A 24,164-nucleotide genomic window follows, 5' to 3' on the forward strand; every position below is an offset into this window, starting at 1 on the left:
TAACTTATTTAAACCAGTATAAGTAGTTTGATGTTACTCCTGGGAAACAAAGATTGTTGGTACAAGAGCCTCCATAGCTTGGCGGACAAGCAGAACATGGGACTCCTACTTTATATGGTGCTTCTCCAATCCAATTCCCCCTGAAAATAAAAAAGGGAAAAGAATGCTCAGTGATTTCAGAGAGGAAGAAAAAAAATAATTAAATCATACTTGTTTTGAGCTATTAAACTTAATATCTTCAGTGATAAATGCCCTGTTAGTGAAAACACACATGCATAGATTTCTGCAGGTTACTGACAAACATTGATCTACCAGTTCCCCAAAACAGCAGAATTACCATATCACCACAGGCCAGTGGTCCACTCCATATCCTTTAGCATTTGCAGTGATGTCCTAGTCCTCTTTCTTTTGCTACAGTCAAGTGAGTTTTGACTTTCCGAGCCTGAGACAGAGTATTTTTTACCCAAGGGCTATATTTATGAGAAATGAGCAACAGATGCATTGGTACAAGGTTTTCTTGAGCACTATTTTTGTCTGGCTGTTATCTTAAAAGCTTAGTTTTAGAAAGTGGAAAAATTAACTGAGCAAAATCTTATTCTCAGGTTGCACTACCCTGGGTCCACATTGTGAATCTCTGAGGCTGAATTCATGGTTAGAGAAAAGGGAAGAGGAAAAATATTTGCACCAGTAATGTATTAAAAAGAACTGTATTGGGGCATTTGTAGTGGTCTCACAGGTTTTAATAGATGAGAAGGAGGGCTCCCATCTGGTGAATACAGCTGTGTAATAGAGCCTGGGGGGAAAGGTGTACAAGTCTGTAGAGCGACAGTGTGAAAAGAAGTAACTCTGAAAGATCTAGAAACATCTGAAAAATACATCCAGACTTGAAGGTGCTTATATAAACACCAGGCTTTTAGAGATTCATGTAACACTCGTGATGTAGGCAGAAAGTTAAAATTAGATTTTTATTTAAGTGTTATGTCTCACTGAGCAGAGAACTTTCCTCTAGTTTGCATATGACGTGGTATAGCAGTGAGTAATGCAATTATTTAGGAAACATTTTCTCATCCCCCACCTCTCAGCCAATATCATTGGATCAAAAGCCCTGGTCTGGGTTATGCCTTGGAAGAACATAGGAATCTCTCAAATAATTTGCTCATTCCTATTTCTCTTCCAAATGGGTACAGCAGACTAAGTGCTCAGGGAATATATTTAGTTTGATAACAGATATGGAAGTCCAGAAAGAGTTTGCTGAAAGCTGCTTTCTGCTTCATTTGCTATGCAACACATGGCTGATTTGTGTGACTCCATTAGATAGCCAGATACAGGGCCTTTCTAAACTTTGCAACTATCCTACTTACTCTTTTTTTTCTTGATTTCAGAAACATAGATATTTTTAAGCATTACAGCATGGTATCAGTGAAAATTATTTGAGTTCTAAATCCTGAATCTTTGCCAAATTCCAATCTTAATAACTCAGGTTGGGTCTACAATACTCACCACCTTCATCTTTAGAGGAGTTTCTGATGTGCTGGTTACTCAGAAGGACACACCCCTTATATGGCAAAGAGTCTTCTGCATGTGTGCCCAAGGACTCTAAATCTAATGTCCTTAACTCAATTAATTATTAGGAATATAAACTTAAGCCAGACAAGACCATTCAATAACCTTTTTGTGGCTGTGCAAGAAGCAGATGTAAAAATCCCAGTTCCACTACCTATGAAACAAAGATCTACTCAAAATCTCGTCCAAAGAAGAAGCTTATAACTCCAGGCTTTGGTTTGCTGTTTGAGAAACAGTGGGATTTTTAGACTGAGAAAATATAAGTTTTCATTAAAACATTGTTAACTGATACACAAACTATGCATCAGTTTTCAATAATGCTTAATATATGAACCCATTATTTTCCTACAGATGAGCATGAAAGATGTACACTACAAAGTCTGCAATTTTTAGTAATTTTTTTTAAATGGACATATGCAAAATATAGAATTTGGGTTTCTCTTATAAACTTTGATTTCACCTTGTCCATGTAAAAATAAAATACAGATTTTGCTGCCTGATACCCCTTACATTCATTTTTTACCAACTTTTTCTAATAAATTTTTAAGACAAAAGGACAGAGAAATCTCTTTGATTTCCAAAGGGTTGGTTTGATTGTTTTGTTTGTTTGTTTTTTTCCAAGTCACTTCTCTTACTAAATCCTATCTTCTTTTTTTTAAGTTGAAAAATCTTTAAAAATTCTTTTACTCTTGTAACAGCTAGAATAATGATATATTCCTGCATATTCTTTGCCACAAATGGAGCTGTGCCACTGAGAGTTTATGGAAAATATGCTCAATTAATTATACTTAGATTCCTATACAGAACTATGGTTTTGTCTAATATTATATATTCAGAGAAACAAGCCATTTACACTGTCCGTGCTGCTTTTGAAGTGCTCATCCAAACAAGACCTGAAATCAAAGCTCTCACAGAGCCACACTTTAATAATGAATTCTGAAACTGACTGTAAGTTTGGGATGATATCTAGGAAACACTGGGAGAAAATTCACTTCTTCATTTCAACCTAACATAGATCTCTGCACAGCTGCCTAATATAGGGCCACCTATACTTGGCCTGTACTTTGAAAGACCCTACTATGGGCAAGATGAGATTTGTACACACTGAGCTTAGGTAGATGGACTTCGTAGGAAACCTGTGCTATGAATGCCATTATGCACCATGGTCATAAACAAAAGTATCTGGTGGGCAACAACATGTTTAGAGTAAATCAAGGGCCTGATCTATAGTGCAATTTCTTACCTCAGGAAGTCTAGCTCATCAGGAGTCTATATAAAACAGGTAGAAGAAAGAAGGAATTGAAAGTAAAGTGGAATCAGCATAAAGGAGGGAGACAAAAAGAATTATAATAACAACAACAATAGAAAACAAGTTTTTGGGTGTTTTTCCATACACATCAAATTACTTCTTTTTCTTCCTTGTATACCAAAGTCATGCATTTTCTGTATATTCAGATGTAAAGTTAAAATGAATAAGCAGCTTGCAGAAAAAGCACAAATAGAGGTCAAGCTGTAGAAAAGGCAGTAAACAGTTCTATGAGAGGACCAAAACATGCATAAAGAATAAAAATAATATTAAAAGAAAGTAACTCACTTTGGGGCATAGTTGCATACCAAGTAAACAGCTCGTCGCCAAATAGATCCCCAGACATTCATATTGTGGCATGTGTGGATTGCGCAGCCTATGCGATTGGAAGTGGCCCAAACCATCTGAATAAATATTTATTATTGGTGAAGTCCATATTGAAAAGAAATATATATATATACATTTATTTGAGAGAGCTATAAATACATCACAGAAAAGTCCAGCTTTGGACTGTAGATTTTGAATAGAAGAATGTAATTCATATAACCTGTGTGTAATGGGTGCACATGGGTCCATAACATCGCATGGGGCACCTGGGGTTGCAATCCTGAGGATAAGGGAAAGCATAATCCTTCACCTCATCATACCATGGCTTTACCAACTGGAGAATAGATCGATACCTGGGTTTGTTTGAAAAACAGGAGGAAAAACATGTCATTTTAGTTTTAGGTATCTTGGAACTTTCAGCTGCTAATCCCTCTTATGCAAGTCACCTAAATGCACATTTCTCCATGCATCACTAGGGGCATAGTATTAAGCAATAATATTCTTAAGCCAAATGAACATAGATTAATATTAATTATTGCTAGAATACTGGATGACACTTGCATCTGTCTAAGACCTGGTTCTCAAAGGCTGACAAAATAATTGTTTTATATGGTATCTGCCTACCTTCCAGTTCGTACAGACAGGTTCTGGCCCAAGAATCTCAGTAAGTAGGAAGGTCCATGGTCCCAAATGCATGTAGCAGCCCAAGCCTCTGCAGATTTGGCAAGAGTTTCATCCCAAACCTGAAAAAATAAAATATTCATAACAATAGAACAGAGAAAAAAAAACAGCAATCAGAGTGCAAGAACATAAGAAGTAGGTATCTTAAGTCACAAATACGCTATCGTAACACATCAGGTGTGTAATGTAGGCTCAGAGCTCTTGATTTCAGAAAACTGAAGGGCAGTATGTACAGGATCTAGTAGGGTTTGCCCTAATGCTGGACAGAATTCCTGCCCACATCATCAGGGGAAGCCTAGTATTCAAATCGCTCCCTTTTTTTCTGAGAAAAAGAACCTTCCCTGAACAGGCATTCTACTACCATTTTCCCTTCTGTGTTGATGAGATTCATGTGTGGAGAGAAATGAAACACAAATGGTCCTCAGATGGAAGTTAAAGAGGTGAGGTACACAGGGAAGAACAAGTCAGCACAGGTATTACAAACCCCACAAAACCCCAACACATTTGAAATAGGACCTCAGGGAGTATCTACAGTGAGAGAGAGGGTGTGTGGCAGCTTTTCATATTTGAGGTCACAAGGTCAAGAAAAGGGATTCCACAAATGTAAAGACTATGGATAGTTTCCAGGTGTGGTACGAGTTTCATCATTTTGTTCTGCATGGGAGCTGACATTGCTCCCTGCCTGGAATAAAAATATAAGAGCTCTGTAAGAAGAGACAATTTGACCTCTTAAGTTCTCTTCCAATGGTAGGAATATGACAAGTGAACTTAAACACTGTCTCATTTAAATGCTTTTCCTGCTCACTTGCATGTTTGATTTGTAACTCCACTGTTTTCCCCACAACAAATAGTCTGTCTCATTAATAATGAAGATATCAGCAACAGAAACTACTGTGTTGCTGGAGCTCTAGATAAAGAATATCTCACTGCTATATTACAGCTACACAGAAATCCTAGTACATATTAGTGATGAGTGATACTCAAGTAGGCTCTAGATCCTGGAATTAGATGTGCTATTCACATACCTCAAGTGGAGTGTTTTGGTGCAGGACAGTTTTAGTGAATTGCAAGTACTAATAGAAAGGCAGGAACAGAATGTAGTAAAATTGCCTACCCAGCCCATTACAGCTTTTTAAAGAAAAACGCAAACTCATAAATCTTGAGTGGCTACAAAACAGAGAGTATACTCTTTGAGGTATGAAATAACAGACAAATTCAGAAAAAACTTATCAAAGGACAAGGCAACCCACATCACAAATGTTTTCTGTTCTATCAGCGAATAATGATTTCTAACACTGAATTCGGAGGTTTAATTTCACAAACCTGCAGAGTGAAAGACAGACCGCAGATCATGGACTAGGACAGTAATTCATGGCCTAACTTCTGTCTGGTAGTTTGTGAAATTTCTCTAAGTGAAAATGACAAAATTTAGTAAATTGCATGAAATTGCGTCCTCATTGATCCAAGCTTTTGCTGATATGGAGTGGGTGAGGTGCCTCCTAGATTAAAGCTGAAGTTCAACAGGATTAATACAAACCCTTAACACAAATGATCTTCCATTCAAGAGGACCTACCTTATGGAAAGTAAGATGGATGGTGCTTAAAGCAAAGCAGATTTACTTTAAACCTGTATGTAAATGTCACAGAACAAAAAGCAAATTGCCAGTAGAAGGACAAAAAGGACAAGTGTTAGGAAGAAGCATGCTAAGAAGGAATGGTCTTCAAGCCAGGAAATACTTTGACTTCAGCTCCGAAAATCTGAGTTTCTTGGAGGAGTTAGAGATAACTCTATAGCTTGGGAAGAGGAAGGCTAAGCAGGAGCACTAGGGTAAAGGTGAGGGAACGTGGAGCCATCCAAAACCCAGGACATGCTCCAAGGCCCAAGGGGAAGAAAACTGTGTACAGACAGTTCAGCTTTGTACCTCTGATATTAAGTCAATTAGCTGCATGTGGCCAGTGTAAAAAAAACTCTTTATAATCTCTGTGGTATATCAGTGATCCCATAAAAAGTGCTTAAAGGCAGGGACAACAATAGGTACAAGTATAAAAATGTGCCTAGGAAGAGTGCGTGAGAGCAGGGCCACAGTCAGTGTTTGGAGCCCACCCAGGCCCAGGCAAACAGAGGAGCACAAGGATCCAGCGCATGGGTCCAAACACAGCTGCCTGGTGTGCATCCATACAGGGCAGCTCCGCCAGGACTGTGACACCCCATAAACACCCTCCTCTGCTGGGATTAATCATGCTTCTGGCACGAGTGCTCCCTGCCAGGAGGCTGAACATGAGGTTTGCGTGCTTGCTCCCAAGTGACCTGGCTGCAGTCCCACAATAATCTAAATGTGTACTGTATTTGCACAAATAGCACTGAGCTCCTGATTTCTACACAGCATATTTTCATGTACTAAATTGCCTTGCAAATTAGCATGTTAAGTGTTTGATAGAAATGTGAAGACTGGATTAGTTTCCTTATTAATGCCCCTTCTAAATGAGGCATGGCCCCCACCTTAGACAGTGAGCACTGACAGTCCACTTCAGTTTCTCCTTAGTTTCATTTTCTGGTTCTCAAGAATCACCTGCAGCATTTGATAGGTAAAGTTTCAGAGAGTTTTTTGAAACAGGTAAAAGTTGTGGGTTTGACTAGTAAACTTTACAGTGATATATTATGTGCTCTGCTTTCCATTATCTATTCACACTTGACCACTCTCTGGACATATGAAATTTTTGACAAACATAGAAAAAAGATAAAGAAAGAAAATAACAACTGATCAATAAATAAGTGGGAGGGGAGCATGTGTAGCATTTTTTAATTTCCTCCATTCCTTTATTAGCAGGCTGGTGAACAGCCCTTGTAGAGTCCCCTCTGGTTGTGTAAATCATTTGTATTTCATGGGAGAAGATGAAGTGCTGGACCTTTCTTATTTTACTTTTATTTTCCCAGAAAAAATAATTGTGGTCTCAGTCCCTCTAGGACTAGACCTAGACCATCTCCACAAGAAAAGGCAAATAATTAATATGGGCTGAAGCAGAAAAATTATTATCTCATAATGACTTAAAATCTTCTAAGTGTAACTACTCCTACATCTATACAGTTCTAAAATTATACTCGGCCCTTTAAAGGGAACCACGAGGCTGGTGTGGCCCCTGGGGAAAATGAGTTTGACACCCCTGTTCTAAACTGTCAAAGACTGTACCATTAGTTCACCCATTTCAAAAGAAATCTGTTCCTGAGTCTACGTTTGTATTAATTTGTATCACTGTTCAGTCCCCTGTTATGGGTGTGTAAGATAAAAAGGCAAGCACATAGAGATTTTTTAATCCATGAGGCTTCATTGTTGTACACTGATAAATAGCACATAAAGAAACAGAAAAATATCTTAAAAAGAGAAGCCAAAGTAACCTGAAAGCCAGAGGGGCAATTTCTGTATGAGGATAAATAAAAGAGCTCAAGATAATTAGCAAAGAATTTTAAAAAATAGCATGATAAACAAAATCATAAACTCTGAAACGATGGTCAATTCAATGTTACTATTGAATATGCTGCATGACATGACCATAAAACTGCAAATGGCAAAAAGGAAAAAGATTTGCATACACAGTGGATCAAGGACTGAGGAGATGACTCATCTTCAAATGTTAATCATGCAAACTGCCAGTGCCAAACTGCTCATTCTCGCCCTGGGGATAGCAAATCTTCATTTGCTAGATCATTAGCAGCTGGGGAAGCAGTCACCTTCTTTCCAGTATAAAGATCCTCTCAAACTCTCCAGACCACTGATTTGGTCCAGCCTGGAAACCCTCCCCACCCCTCAACTGGGTCAAACTGAGATGCGATAAGAGTTAAGTGTATCATCACATTTCTGCTGGCAACTTCATGTGAACATCCTTTGGCCAATTTATTTTTCTTTCCTCAGCCAAAGATTATTTTCCTAGAAAGCTGTCTGACTGTGCCCTCTACACTGCTCCCTGCAAAACAACACTGCAAAACTACACTTCACTTGAAAATTGCCAAGCAGACTGAATACAGGGAACAGGCCAGTGCTTCTACACAGGGAGTCTCAACACCAGAGATCAGTTTATGAGGTTTTATGAGGCAGCTCTGGAGTGTTCTCTACATTCACACAGTGCATGCTGGTTGAGAGTCAGTAATAAATTCTTACCATTAATAAAACCAGCAGGAATTTTGCCAGTGAGTCCAGAATTTCACCCAAGATGGTTGGTTTTTTTGTTGTTGTTGTTTTTCAGGGGTTTTTTGTTTGTTTTGTTTTGTTTTCCTTCATTCTGTAGACAAATACTAAAATAAATTCTGTTATTCCCCTAATGTATAATAAGCAATGGACTGTAAAATAAAATTTCTTTGATGTTGAACGACATTTTTTGAAGTCCAAAAAAGCGAGCTTCCTTCCCCAAGAAAAGCATTTTAATGTTGTGGATCACAGTCCCCTTGCACCCCCCTCCATGTCCTGCAGCTCTTTCTGTAGCTGTCTCTCAGTTGGTCTGGTAATTTATATGTGCAAGGGATGGAGCTGCTCTTTTGTTCTTTGTTGGAACAGCTTTGTTGGAACAGGAGGTCCTGGTCACAACTATCTTCTTAGGTATTAAAACAACAGTGAAGCTGAATAAACATTATAATGAAGAAAGAGAAGAGAATTAACTGCAATATTACAAAGATCTATCTGCAACATTTGTTGAACAATATTTGGCCGTTCCCTTCCTACATGAATAGCTATTCTTTAATTTGAGGAATGGTGTGCATAACCATTTTTAACTATAGTTTGAACTTAGAAGCAAAGTTCTGCTCATTCTCATTACAGTCAGAATTGTACCCCTAATACCAGTCATTTAAATGGAGTAGCTTTCTCTTGATACCCTGCTCAACACATCTGAGGGGGCAAACCCTGTTGCAGAACAGGAGATAAAGCTGAAAGCAACAAGGTACTTCAGATCGCAACCTCACTACTTTAAGTAGAAAACATTGAACAAGTGTATGCAAGACAAATTAAATAGAGGTCTCCTAATCCAAATCACCTGTTCTTACTGCAAACTTTCTAAAGGACTGCAGTATTAGTGAAAGCACATTGCTAGTGTGGAGACATTTACTTTGTGGTAATTTTACCTGAAAAGTAAAAAGTTTCATATTCCTAGCTTTAAATTCACTACTGCAACAGCTGTTAGTACAGCCTGAACATGCAAACATTCCTGAGAACATCTGTGAATGATGGTTAAATTACTCTAAAAGAAAGCAGGGATTCAAAGCAACTTTCTCAGGGTCTGGAGTCCATCATTGGTGCTAACAAAATATCAGGCCTCAGGATTTTGATGATATCAAGGAACCATGTCATTTGGGACATGTAGCTTTATTAAAGGAGCATGTATATGCTTCAGTATGACTAGATGAAATATTTCATGTCAGACCCTCCATAAGGACCTTCTCTTTTCATGAGGCACCTCTCAGTTTTGCTGCACACAGGCTGGAGTCCTAGTCTGGCTTCATAATATATGTACTGAGTAATTACATAAAGGTTAGGAAACTAAATGTTTTTCTTGTGTAAGGTCTGATTCAGGACCTCTGGATATCAGTGAAGCTCATGACATAACTGTGTTTTTTCCTTAAACTAACCTGTCTCAGTAAGACAGTCCAAACACAGTCACCACAATATTACTGCCTGTAATCAGTACTAAAACGCTCAGTTTCAAGCTAACTTTGTAAGATCTCAGTTTGCATGCCACAGCGCGCCAGAAAGCAGTAAGCATGTCTCTGAGCTCAGCTTGGCCATCCAAAGTATGACAACATCTGGACAAAAGGCTACATCTGGTCATTTTCTGAGAGATTTTTCCATAGCTGGAAGATCTAGAAATATAACGCATAGTACAGGTGCATTTAATGAATATTAATTTCATAATTTGTTGAAATAAGAGGAAAAGATCAATCATGACAGTGGCCCTGTATGACTATTACTTTAGTGCCTTCTTAATATGTCACAAGGTTTCTCATTGTTTTAATGAGAACTTTTAAAACATTTTATAAAAAGAGAGGAGAGAGAAGGCTTCCTTACTCTGTTAAGGCTTTCTCTCATACTTTGAGTGATGCAAATGAGTTCTGAGATGTTATACATCATCCCAAGTATCACTAGCTAAGTCAAGAAAGGAAAGGATGAATGTCTCAGAACTTCACATAGACCCTTGATGGATGCTTTTCTTAAAAAACAGACAATCTCTACCCCTGCAAGTGTAAAAATATTATATCCCTAAATGGCTTTTATATAGACCAGAAAATATTAATGACTTGTTTCCTATTCTGAAAGAGGATACCTCCTCACTATTTGAAAAATAAGCAGAATTTCAACGTTTCATAATTTTAAAATGGAAAAAAATCTGTCTGCTCTCTAAATATCAAAATGGGCATGCATTTCTGTTACCTCCCTTCAACACACTGTCAAAGAAAAAAAGAAAGACAATTCATAATTTTCTCTTTCCATTTTGATGATACCTGTCCTCAGATTTATAATCTGATTCATAAATTCTGCAAAACATGCTTTGATTTTTTTTCACTTCCCACAGAAAGGAATTACTAGCTTCTTCCAAAGTCATCCATAAAATCTGTCAACACTTTGCTGCATTTACTTTCTTTAAGAGTGATATTACATTGTCTTTTTCTCATGACTCACTACTTCAAAAGTAAAAATTAAGTACATGCAGCTAAAATGTTTATTTCGGCTTTCCTACAGGTAGACAAAAAGTATTAATTCAAGCACTAAAATACCTTCCAAGCAAAACAGATATTTAAACCAGTAATACTTTTAGAGCTGAAAAGGTAAATTGAAATCTAACATTTTATTTGCCCTCACTAGAGACGCCACACCTGAGAAAGAATGACCGATACTGTCACGTGGAATTGCATCCCTTTGCAAGTTGTCCTTAAAGTTCAGAATTTGGAAGAGTAGAAAGTTAAGATCCATTATTCTTGGCAAATATGGAGAGTGAGACAAAAAAAAATACATCAACCTAACCTTCGGTAGTCTGGTTCTTCATTATGCAATGTGTGGAAAAAGAAGAAGTATTATTCGGACGGGGATGACCATTTAGTCAAGGATAACTTTCCATGAGAAAGCTGATGCATTTTTAATGTTTGTTTTTCTTGATTTCTTGATTTTCAGAGACAAAAATCAACCTGCTTTCAGATTAATCAGATACCTTCCCTGTAGTTCAGAAAGCAAACTTCCAGTGACAAAAGAAAATATCTCACGTAGTATTGTTATGTCTTTATGCATGCCTTGTTGTATGAGAGAGATACATCATTACTAAAGCAAATGGCAATGAACTTTACTCTTCCCTGCTAGTACCCTGACATGGTTATTAATGGTAACAGGTAGCAACAATTTGTGAGCAGAATACACAGTGATACACTGTGTTAATGCTTTTCTCATTCTGTATGGATATCTGTGTTTAAACTGGATGTTTTTAGAACCATTTAACTTTGCAGCCCTCATGGCCACCAAAAAAAATGTGGAAAAAAAAAAGGGGGAGAAGTAGGAGCACTCATTCACTGAGGCTGTCAGCCGACAGGCTGCGTAGCCAGGAGAGATGAGCTAACTGGGGGAATCCATAGATACATCTTTAACTTGAGAGCCTATGGCATCTGCTAATGATCATTTTAAAGCATTCAAGCACTACAGAACTGTGCTTCCGTATTTCTTTTGCCATCATAATCCTTAATCTTTCCTAGCTCAATTGTGTTGCCAGTAGCAAGGAAGCTCCCCTCACTTGCACAAGAGTACAAGAGAATCTCAGCAGAGCGTCACTCTGAATATAAAATACCAGCAGCAGCCCTGAGTACTTTGGATTTGGGGTGGGTTTGTTGTTGTTTGTTTGTTTTTGTTTGTTTTGGGTTTTTTATTGTTTCATTTTGTTGTTTTTAGTTTGGTTTGGTTTGGTTTGGTTTGGTTTGTGGGGTTTATTTTGTTTTTTGTTGTTTGTTTTTCTTTTAATATGACATATCAACTAAGATAACACTTTGCATATTTCTCAGTGGCAAAGCAAGTAGTTTAAGAAAAACACACACATCCCGGTCACTCGCTACCCTTCTGGGAATTTCCTGTGCGCATTGGGCTGGGGCTGCTGTCTGTAATGTCAAGACAGCTGCTGTGTGACCAGCCTCTCAGCTGGCTGCCACTGATGGTGCAGCTGGAGTGACAAGCACCACGTACAGGTTTGAATGCAAACCCAGAGCAAACAGGTGGAGTACACTGTTTTAATTATCCTCTTCTTCAACAGGTCCTTTACACAACTGCACTAACATAACGAGATTGCAAATGAAGTGTTGGATATGCAATTTTAATACAGTTTCATGGCAACACTGTCATATTTTGCAGTAACAGAAAGTGGCTATTTGTCAGTTTTGGCATCTTATTCATCATTAGTTTATTTTTCCTGTGTCTTCAGGTTGTTATTTGGCACAAATACATCCACAATAGATCCCATGTACCTCAGAAAGGTGGCCAGTAGGACCTTATTTTAGCAGTGATCCATCAAAAAACTAATTTTATTCTCCTTTAGCCCTATGCTTCTGCTTGTTTGCCCAGGTGAAGATTAAAAGCTTATTTCCAGAACAGCAGCAAGTGAGAAAGAAAGAGAACCTCACTTCAAGTGATTTCTTCCTGTGAGAAAAACATTAGGAAGCTAAGGGATGAAATCCGACATGTCCAGTACATCTGTGCAGCCGTGCTCCACAGCTGTCAGCGCAAGCCCCAGAGCGGATTAGCAGGTGTAGGCTGCTACCCTCCAAGACGCAGGTCTTGTCCTCATGGGTCATTCAGCTGTGCAGCCTTGCACCAGCCATACCGCTTGCACACATGATGGCTGTTTCTCAGAAATCTCACAGCAGTGTGCAGGGCACACAAAGGTCCCTTGCACAACTGCTCCCTTTCTCTTTTGCATAGCCAAGCCTGTAGCATTTTCAGTTCAGAGGCTTTCTGTAGGACACCACACCATGTTCACTACCCCAAATCTGGCGCAAAGCTTAATAAAATAGCCCACCAACCTTTCTGCCTACATGCTTTTTCAGCAGAGTGACTGAAAGAACCTCACTTTTTTTCAGTGTATACTATGTGATGAATACGTATGAGCTCATTGGAATTTATAGAGAGATTTGGCAAACTGTATATATTTATTTGGGCTCTGAGATCATTTGGACTTCGTGCACTCTCTCTCTCTCTAAGAATATGAATACTTTTCGCTCTCAACTGCCACTTGTTAGAAATTTTACTGTGCATACTGTAATTGGTGTCTACTACATGTGCAAGTTCTTTCCTAAATACATTAGGTGCCAATTAGAAAGTTTGCACAGAAAATTGCCAAAATCATTTTCTAGAGAAAAAAAATATTGATGGGAATTGAAGTTCTACACTTTGTTCTTTGGCAAATAAATAGGGGGTTAGTACATTAAGCTGCTTGTCCATTACTCTACTGCAACCCGAAGTAAAATTGTCCAGTGTTCTATAGTCAATTTACTCTGATATAACCAAACCTCCAAACATCTGATTCACTGTTCTGAAGGGCTCAGAATTAGAAGGTCTGTCTTATAGTAATCTGGGCATCACCAGACAGACGTCCAAGAAACTTCTTTGCCAGCATTTCTTTTCTTATGAAAATTCAAGTCTGTATTTTATACAGAAGTTCATATTCCTGGGTGTCTATCTGGTTCAAATTCAAACTCCTATCATTTGAAGCTTGACCGCTGCTAATAGTCAATTTGTTTCTTCCAAAAGTTGTCTGCATTTCTTTTCATGTTTGGCACCAGCCTTTTAAACAAGAAGAAACAAAGAAAATTGCTAGGCTGTCAGATTTAATAACAATAAGCTTCCCTGATATGTTATTATTTGTTTAGCTTTTGGAAAAGTTAAATATCAGAGCTACATATCTTAAAATACTCAGTGCTTTCCTAACCTACTGCAAGGCGTATTTTAGTTGGCAAGAGCTTATCTCAGAAGTGGTAACAAAAAGGACCAAACTTTGTCTAGATCCATGTCACCCTGACAATTGGTCATAAGTCTGAAAAGGAAGGTGTCTGACCTTTATAATTTCAAATATGATCAGAGAAAACTGCCTTTTCTCAAAGCCATAAAATGTGAATGAAAAATGCATTTCTTTTGTTGTGCCTTGTTTCTCTTCTATATGAAAAAAATAAAAAAATCCACATATTTTTGTCACTAACCACTGAAGTTTTTAATTAAAACAGAAATGTTCTTAATTTCTTTAAAAGCTTTCAAAGGAAACACTTATTATTATCTAAGTAGCTCTAACTGAAAGTTATGGCAGCATGACACAAAAGAAAACACATAGCAGCTTCTTTCTTCTTTCTGTAGGATGAAGAATAAGAACAATAGTTCTTTGTTCTCAGAAGAAGAAAGCTCAAATTGAGATTCTTTCTCTTGATAAAGATTAACAGATATCACTGTACAGATAGAGGTACAAAACCAGTTCATTCTCAATTGAGTTAAAATAGACCTCAAACCCCATCCCAGGGCATGTGCAGATGCATTTGTACATGGAGGTGCCTGTGCTGAAGACAGTATTCTGTGTGCAAAATGCGAACAAGCAGTTATCCTTTTGCTGTCTTTAGGATACACTTTTCTGCAGATCTGGATAGATTATTCTTCTTTTCAGTTTTTCTTTTCAGGTACGGAAAGAGGATAAAAATGTTGAGAGGTGTAAGGTTACTACCATCTCCATTCATGTATCAAACAAAGCACTGTGTACTTTGGATCAAGATTCTTGTGAAAAATGCCCTGTCTCTGTTTTTAGCCAAGAAGTTCAAGAGGTGCTACATTTAATAATAAAGGAATGTCTAATCTGAGGGCTCTGGGCAGGCTGCTTTTCTATCTGAGACTTTACTAGGTTGTTTTTTGTTTGCTTAAACTCCTAGAAGGCTTTCTGCTAATACTAAATTTAAATAATGTAAATATTCTCTTATAAAACACCATCAAGAAGGATGTTTTAAAATTCTTATGCATAAATCACTGGAAAAGGAGCTCTAATACCAAAGTAAGTTTAACACAGTCATTCTTTATCACAATATTTATCAACAATAGCATTTTTGGGGAAGTACTTCAGATTTTGCAAGGAGTCCTTTCCAGGAAAGACGTTTTCTGTTCAACCAATAGGTCTTCTGTCGTTCATTCTGACCATAACCAATGGATTTTGTACTTCTTATAGCTAGCATCAACTTTAATTTGACCCTAGATCAATATCAGTTTAGTTACTGAGACCAAATGGGGCTTCCTAACCTTCTCTAGATAAAACTCTCCTAGAAAAGTGGGCAGCGTCTTGCGTCTCACTGACAGTCAATGAGTTGTACAGCATTGTATTAGTGACAGTGGTGCAGTAGAAAATAGGTAAGTGGATATACTCACCTGTGAAGTAAAAGAAAGCTAAGTAACTATACTGCTCCAAAATTAGCAGAAAGTAAGTTCCATCTACTCTTGCTTTCTTTCAGCCTACCATCAGTTGCCATGTTTTACCTCCACTCCAGAAAAAGGCTGAGTATGCTGGAAAATTACTGCTTCCTTTTGAAGCTGTCATACAGACAGAGGCCCAACTGTAACTGTTGTAAACCACATCAGTTCTTTCTGTTTTCTTCTAATTTTCTGGGAGAATTTATATTCCAGAATCCATTAGTCTATGATCTTGAGACAATCCTGGTGCTGGGTTTTGGCACCAGGAAGAAGGGACATAATCAGCTGGCTAAACAGAAACACAAGTGGTAGGAGGGAGAAACTGGAGCCAGTGAACACATTTCACCATTACACTCCTTCTCATTTGGTCTCACCTCACTTGTGACTTCCCAGCATACAGCGAGCTAAAAGCCATGGCAAATTGGGATAGGTGGACTTCACTGAGGAAGCTCTGAGCTCCCAGAAGACTGGGGATACTTAGATTTACTTTGTACTTTGGCGTGATAAAAACCAGATTAAGATCTGTGTACCCTGATTCATCATCTGATTACTTTTTTCACCCTTCACCGTATACATAGGATTTATGGGAACAGGGCTATTCAATGGAAAAAATAGGCTGCCAGTAAATTCTAGAGTAAATTCTCCATTGCATTATGGCACTTGCGTTAAAATGATGGGCGTAATCTGCTTTGACATTTAAGGGTTCTGTTCACTGATTTAACAAAAGAGCTGTAAATGGAATGCAACTGTAATTTGCTCCAATATGCAGAAGTATTTTAAGACATGCACATGGAAATTAAGGAAACATTATATGTATGCATGCATCTTAATTAATGCCAAGAAAACTGTCAGTAAATATGTAAAGGGTAATGTTTGAAATGAAAAAGGAGAGAAATTCTATTGAGCAGTTAAAAAGTGCATATAAAGATTAATTATCTGAGTTTTGGAGGGAAATATTTAGGTTAGACATTTGGAAATCTTTTTTATTCCTAAAGTAAAACATTTGCCAAGAGATGTGACTGAGACAGCATCACTATATGTGTTCAGGAGTAGACAAGATGAAAACCATATGTATTTAATGCAAAAGGAAGTCCTGTAACAAGGCAGGGATAAACTACATGAATTAAGAGATCATATCCAACTCATTAGACATAAATCTTGAAGGAACTAGCCCTGCAATGCTTACTTACAGACACGGATGATTTCAGTGGGACCATGTAGATGAGCCAGGGCAAACAATTCAAGAACAACTTGTCCTCTAAGATTTAGAATGGTTTGTAAGAAACCACACTGACAACAGCAAGAAGTACACAAACAAATTGAGAAGCTTATTTATCAGAAATGCTTTTGAATTGAAGAGAAAGCCAAATTAACTCACTTTTTCTATGCCAATATTAAAGGCCTCAGGTATTAAATAGCACTTTGGAAAACTTGAAGTGTTTGGGTTTTTTTTGCAGTGCTTTTTTTTTTTTTCATTTTGTCTTACCCATCATCTACTGCGTATTCATAGAATTTTCAAGATCACCTTGACAGAAAGAAAATTTTAGCAAGACCTTCAAATTTATGAGTGAAATAATAATGCAGTTATTTACATTTGTGACCACTAAGTTGGCTATATTATTGCTTCTCTGACCTAACTTTGTAAGTTGTCTGTAGATCCTCATGGAGAGGAAGCAAAGTCTCCAAATTCATCCCCTCAGCAAAGAAGGTCACTGGTGGGCCATAGAGAGTGAACAAATTTCCCCCATGACTCACATGGACTCCTTCATAGGACTACAGGAGTTTCTTTTGGAACACAATTACTTTTATTTTAGAACAACAGTTCATTTCCTTTGTTCATTTTATCACAGTCTTTCATGTGGATTTACTAGAAATGAATAGGCTCAGATTCTCCACTCCCAGCTCATCTGCCACTAGCTCATGAGAAATTATCTTTATGCTGCCATGAAATAATTTGTAGTTACCCAAACTAACTCATATCAGGCTAGTCTGGGAATCTTTTACTCTTTTGAGTCCTACAAAGTAACACGTTCAACGAGGGGTAGATTTCCTCAAATATACAAGTGCATTTATGCAATCACTGAACAAAAATGAATTGAAACTATGTCAGAACATCTTCTATACATAAACAGGCTCAAGTTTATCGAGAGCATTTTTCTGCTCTTAAAATCTTGACACAGTATTCCACAAACATTCAGTTTCATGTTTTCAAGTGTGCAATCCTATTCCATCTATTATACTTCAGACACGCTACTGCCAGTCTACAAAGGACTGTGTTGATCAGTACTGGGCCCAGGACCTATCCTTGCAGGGCCATCAGTGAACTACTCACAATGTCCCATATGGCTCTTTAACAAGTTATTCACATCACCTGAAAGTACTCTTAACTAGAACAGATTTTCCCACTTTGCCTACAGGAATGCCATGAAGGACAGTGTTCAATGCTCATTAAGGCCCAGTTATATAAGAGTTACTCCTTCTGCTTGGTGAATGTGAAACTGTAAAGAGAATGCCTGTATGTAAGTAAGCACCTGCTCAGACAGGTTTTGCATGCACACAGGGATGTGAGCTGCAACAAAGAACATATGGACTTTTAAGAAACTGGTCTCAAGTGGGGATGATTGTAGAGAGGGTAAAAATTATATTGGATTCTCAAAGAAACAGGTATTTCATTCCCAAATGTTTTGGAAGTCTAAATACAGCACCAATGCATACTAAATGACATGCTTTATCAGACCCAAATTTCAGCTGGTAATACATTGCAGATCCATACTTGTCTCCCAAGTAGCCGTGATGTTCCAGAAAGGCAACACAGGCCTCTACAGTACAGAATCAGCATTCAGAGAAAGGGATCTGCTTGTTCACAGACCTCCTCTAGATTTGCAGATTTACATGCCTTCCACACTAGAGAGCTACAGGAAATTCTACAACACACTTCTTCTGGATCATAAATTGCATGGAACCTTTCTGCTTTCTCCAGAAGAAGCATGCAAAGCCAAGTACATGATATTCACCCTTTGCCAGGTCAAAAAGACAATATAATCTAATCTTTCTTTCTGCAGGTATTACATCAGCTTTTATAGCACAACCAAAGACTGCAGAATGACAGTGTTAGGATGAAGAATAATTAAGGATATCATAAGAAGACACGAATTAAAATAAATAAATAAACAAATAAGTGGTCGTTACTTCTACCTGAAAGTAGAAGAGGTTTCAAAGTTGTTCCCCTTCTCTTTCCTTCATATATGCACTAACTCTAGACTTGTATTTGCAGAAAAACTTCCAATTGAAGGCATCAGCAGTGCCAAAACCAGAATCAAAATGAGTACTACTTTAAAGACTGACTCATAAGGTTCTGATATCCCAAGAGAAAGATGACTCAAAGTGTCATTGGCATAAGACACACATATTTCTTTTGCTAAGTATTGATAATAGAACAATGCCTCCCATCATTGCTTTTGACTCCTCAGCTCTCCAGTTACATTGGGGACTGCATACAACAGCAGGTCGGAGCTGCACTGAGGCTCACCTCTCCCAAAGAGAATTAAAACAATGCCCCAGCTCTGTTACTGCAGTGTTCATCAGAACCTCCCCTGCCTAATGCATGCGCATTCAAAGCCATTCTTTGGGACCTCTCTTGCCAAGTCCTACGGCACACAAAATTTCAAGACAGTAGGGGCAGATTGAATAATGCCCAAGTAGTTCAAAGTATCTACAAATGCACCGAACGTGTGAGAAACAGACTGCGTCAGGGGAAGGGACAGAATGTGTCAAGGATAAAAGGCCCCAAAAAGATTGAGTATGGAGAACTGGAGTCATGAGTACAAACCCATACAGCTAAACCCTAAGCTCTTACCAGTGGAGAAGAAAATGCAAATGGAACTGTACAGAAGTGAGAATGTGTTACAGCAATTCATAAGAACAAAGTTCTTAACAAGATTAGGAAAAAAAAAAAAAGTAAACACAATTTAATAAGACTGTGGACAGAGAGAAGATAAGAAAACATCTTTTTCTTGTGCTTCCAAACTGCTTAGTCCTTCTCTATTTCAACACACAAGAGATTTCCCCAAACTATTGCATTTGTAATTCCAGCTTTCTAACATGTGACATCCTTTCAGTCATTGTTAGGGGAAATGGGAAAGACCATTTTCATCACTGCCACTGCACTTTTCCATAGTATTCAGGACAGGAGCACACACTCTGTGAGGTTCTTTTAAGCACAGTGCACATTGTCTGCCAGTAATGACAAAGTGTTTGTTGTCTTATTTATGCAAATAAGTATTGAGTGACACATTTTTTATATATATCAACAGCAACCTTACATTCCCATAAGACACAACAGACACCATGCCATCCACTGAAACTATACAGAAACCAAAGAAAGGACAAAGAAAATTCAAATGGCCATTATTGACAGGGGTCTTGGTGTGGCATACAGCACTATGTCATCTTCAAGACCTTCTTACCAAAATGTTACTGTAGCCATGGAGTTAAGAAGTTAAATAAATGCTACCATGGCTAGAGCAAGCTATGTGGGATGTTGCTTACTGTTGTTTGTTTGTTTGTTTGTTTTTCTGTAAAGTTACATGGGACACACACACAGACTGACTAAATTCTGGAAGAGAATTGGTGGCAAAGGTGATGGCTGTTACTTGAGGATCCACATTCAACTTGTGCTCTAGATCATTACCTACGTGGATTGAAGTGCTGCTCTGAATTCTGCAACATGAAGTCACAAAGTACTTTCAGACTGGAAAACCACACATGAGAGAAAGCCTTAGACTTTGCCCTTGAGACTACTAATGGGGCTGTTGCTGACGGGAACACAAATACATCGTATGGCTGGTTGGTACTGGTGAAAGCAACAGTAAAATTGGCAAGGAAATGTATAACATGTAAGATGTAAAGGGCATAGCTTGAGTCTTGACTTTATATTAAACTTAGCATAGCATCATTGCAGAGCAGAGCTGCAGCAGAATACCCAACCAATATAGGTAAAGTCTCGATAGTTTATGCATACAAGTGCATTAAAATAGATTTAATCAAGGAAGATTGCTTTCTCTTTTGAAGTTTGGTTTTTTGTTTGTTTTTTTGGGGTTGGTTTTTTTTGTTGTTGTTGGTTTTGTTTTGTTTGGTTTGGTTTGGTTTGGTTTTGTTTTATTTTACTGAACAGGCTAAGAACATTGCACTTACAAAACTCTTGGGAATATGACAGGGTGCTGGCTTCACTTAACCAGACTGCAGGAGCACATTTCTAAAACACACAAGCCAAGGAAGGGCATGGTAGGCTGCCATTCCCTCAGACATTACAACGAAGTTTATTTATGCGGAATCAAAGGAAATGTCAGTGGAGAGCACAGCAATGAAAATGATGACTGAGCTTGACTTCTAACCTCTCTGTTTTTTCTGTATCTGACCTTTCCACTTAAGCAAACTTCAAACTCAGCCTATGGTATGGCAACAGGTCTTCATACTGCAACGTTTTGAGTGCAGTCAGCATTTTGAGCTGCTGCTGGGATGCGCTAAGTGGGTTATATGATCAAATCCAGATTTAGGTAACGTCTGTGACAGAAAGATGTCCAAATTGTTAGTCATTAGCAGCTAAAAAGGAGGAGCTGTTGTTACTGTTATCCTCTTTTTATGTCAAGCTGATGGTGTCTTGTTTCTCAAACATGTTAACCATCTGTTGTCACGTGAGAAACTCTCTGGCTTTAAGCAGATATTAAGGTGCTGACACAACCTGTCTGTGCTTTCCAAACAGTTTGAATACCTTATTTAGAAGGTAAAAAAATTTCTGCTCGGCCAACCTATGTTTAACATTAGAGCTCCACAGTATGCATGCATTCAAAGTTGGAACACAAAATAGCAAACATGCTGCTTTAGCTAGTAGTGCCAAGTATGAAATCACAGTGAATGAATAACTTCTATCATACCTACGGGAACAGATCATTCACGTAATGAGTATTTGCCAATAAGGGGAAAAGGTGCCTGCCACAAGCATAACATTTTGAGCACATTTAAAACCTTCACATTAGAGAAACATTTAAAAGATGCATTGTATTCGATGGAAAAATAAAAGTATTCAGTGAACACAAAAATATGCAGTAAGTAAAACACATGAGCATGAGACAAACAGTGCATCAAATTAATTACTTTGCAAATATATTTTTACCATATTATCTCTGAAAGTATTATGTGTGAAAGAAATTTGAAATGGTCATTGGTTACCTTTTTGCAGACATCAGAGCAATGCCTGTGTACTCCACAAAAGCAATGGGGCTACTAATGATTAGCACCTTAAGCACATACAATCACATGTTGTGATTACATATTATTCCTCTGACCAATAAGCAGTTAACTCACAACTCTATTTACTTCCATCCCAGAAGCTTGATTGGGACTATTTATCAAAATGAAAATTCAACAGGGCAAGTGAGATGTTCAGAGTTCAGTATTTAGCAAGCAATAATAGTTAAAAATAATTTGTCAACTTAACTAAACCTTCATAATTTTTTTTTTTTTTAATGAAATCACTGACTTACAGTTTGCTTTACTTTGAAATAAACAAAGTTCACTTACCATATATTCCATGTTGGAAGCAGGTGGGAAAACTTTGCCTCTGACTTGATTATGATAATCAAGAATGGCAATCATATCATTCTGTGAAATGTAGCGCTTCCGCCTGGCTTTGGGAATTTTTGCAGAGTCCAGATGAGCTGCCAAAGCTGTCTCAATGTCAGTGAAATTATTATCTGACAGGAGTAGGTCAGTGGAGTTGGGTAACACTAATGCACTTGTTTCACAGAGAATGGAAAATAAGAAAGCACAACTGATTGCAGTGATTATTGTCATTTTGGGGCCAAAGGAGGAAGATAGGCCACAGAGGTACTCTGCTTTAAGTCAGGGTAGTAGAAAACAGATCTGTAGAAGAGAAGATGTCAAAGATGTGATTCTGTACATCTAAGTAGCAATAAAAACTGAACTGGCAGGCTGTGATCAGAAAAATTATTCTGTCTGTCAGCTCAATCATAAAAACAATCTAGTCAAAACATATGTTACTGAACAATTTTTAATAACCATATTAAGTGAAAATATGTCCTTACTACAAACACACAAAATGAAGTATCATGGTACCATGGATTACATGAACAGAGCTAGTAGTATCCCTGAAATAGTGACAGTGCTATCACACAAGATCAGTCCATAAATCACACTATAAATCTTAAATGGGGAGACTCCAAGAAACCTCACAGAATGTTTTCCACTGAAAATGAAAAATACATGCTAGTCTATGCCTACCCCATATGCATGGATTGTTTTGACACAATGTGGCACAGATAAACTAGTAGGCAAAAGACAACATATAAAGCATGAAAGCAGGACATCTTACAAACAGCATTAAAATCTTAACTTCAGCAAAACGTGATGAACATTGATAAAACTGCATGCAAAGCAAACTTACTGAGCTGAATGGCTTACCTCTGGATATTACCAAGAAAAAAAAAAAAAAAGAATACAGTCTATTGTTCTCCCAGTATATATAGCACTCTCCTATATGATGATATGAACCTTTGTGAAGGGTGTCTCTTATTACAAACCCCCAAAGAACAGAATTCTCCTGGTTTTGAAGCTTCTGGCCACAGGAGTTGCTAACAGCTTTTATATGTTACAGCCTGTATGAGCCAGAACAGGCAGTTTCACTGAAGGTCTCTGCTAAGGCAAAACGAGAGGGGAGGAGCTCTACAAAGCACACAGGCAGGGATTGGGCGGCATCCCTGGAGTGTAGGTGGTTTGGACATTCAGTCACACCCCCAGATTCTATAGTACGAAGAGGCAACAAGCTGGACTCTCTTTATGTGGTACTTGCTACCTTTTTTTCTCCGTATTTGGTTTTTTCCTCATTTCACCAGCATCACGCTGTCTTGGCAAACGTTATTTTACGCAGCTCCTCCCGCACCCAAGGAGCAGCATGGAGCCAAGAGAGTTTGCAAACCACTGTTGGCCCAGTCACAAGAAACAGAACGTGTGCAACGCCGTCCCCCGAGTCCCGTCCCGTCCCGTCCCGCGGGGCAGCCGGTCCCGGCCAGGCGGGGGTGTCCCCGAGGCGGGCCCGGCAGCGGGCAGGCAGTGGAGAGTGTGGGCGAGCAGATGCCGCTCCATTCATCGCTGAGCACAGCGGGTGCCCGGGGTGCTGCTCCCGCCTCCTCCCCGCTCTGCTTCGTCCTTCTCCCTTCCTCCTCCTCCCTCGCCTGCTCACCCTCAAAGGCACAGACGCAGGACACAAACTCGGGGCAGGTTGTGGGCAGGCAATAGCAGCTACCTGAATGTCTGCCAGGAGAAACTACGGGAGCAGCAGGACTGAAAGCTTTCGCCGGTGCCTGGGAAACATCTGTTTCACATTAACTAGTATATAGCTGGAATTATTTAGGCACAGAATGGTCCAGCCACTCACACAGCAGAGCTAAGGGGATAACACTGAAGCCATGACGAAAGCTAGCAGAGTGAAGCAGCAGCCAGCAATTGTATACCGGGGACAGGGGATGGGAGCAACACAATGTCAGGCTGACCCCCTACCAGGGCGAGGCAACATGGGGCAACCCGTAAAATGAAACCCTTACAAATGTAATGACAATATTTTGCGATGTTATAAAGGAGCGAGGAGAAAGAAATGCAACTGGTTTGATATTACACCAAAACTTATCGAGTGCTCAAAAGTTTCAGTAGCTCCATCAGAGAAGCAATATGGGAATTAAGTACTAAGGAAGTAAAGTCCAGTAGTTAGAGCACGGGGCTGGAAGCCAACGCTCACGCTCTCCTTTTGGCTCTGCTACTCACTCATT

The 24,164-nt window shown here is 38.6% G+C and overlaps 1 protein-coding gene across 1 annotated transcript; it reads right to left on the minus strand.

Moving 5' to 3' along the window:
- Positions 1–4: 4 nt before the first annotated feature.
- Positions 5–22,176, minus strand: PI15 (peptidase inhibitor 15; the record flags this gene model as incomplete). Its single annotated transcript, XM_080340106.1, has 5 exons — positions 5–140; positions 3,158–3,273; positions 3,417–3,549; positions 3,821–3,939; positions 21,904–22,176. 5 exons carry the CDS (start codon positions 22,174–22,176, stop codon positions 5–7), a joined length of 777 nt encoding a protein of 258 aa, XP_080196232.1.
- Between the last annotated feature and the right edge of the window lie 1,988 nt (positions 22,177–24,164).

This window comes from Nesoenas mayeri, assembly GCF_963082525.1.
Source record: "Nesoenas mayeri genome assembly, chromosome: 2".
Lineage (NCBI taxonomy): Eukaryota > Metazoa > Chordata > Aves > Columbiformes > Columbidae > Nesoenas > Nesoenas mayeri.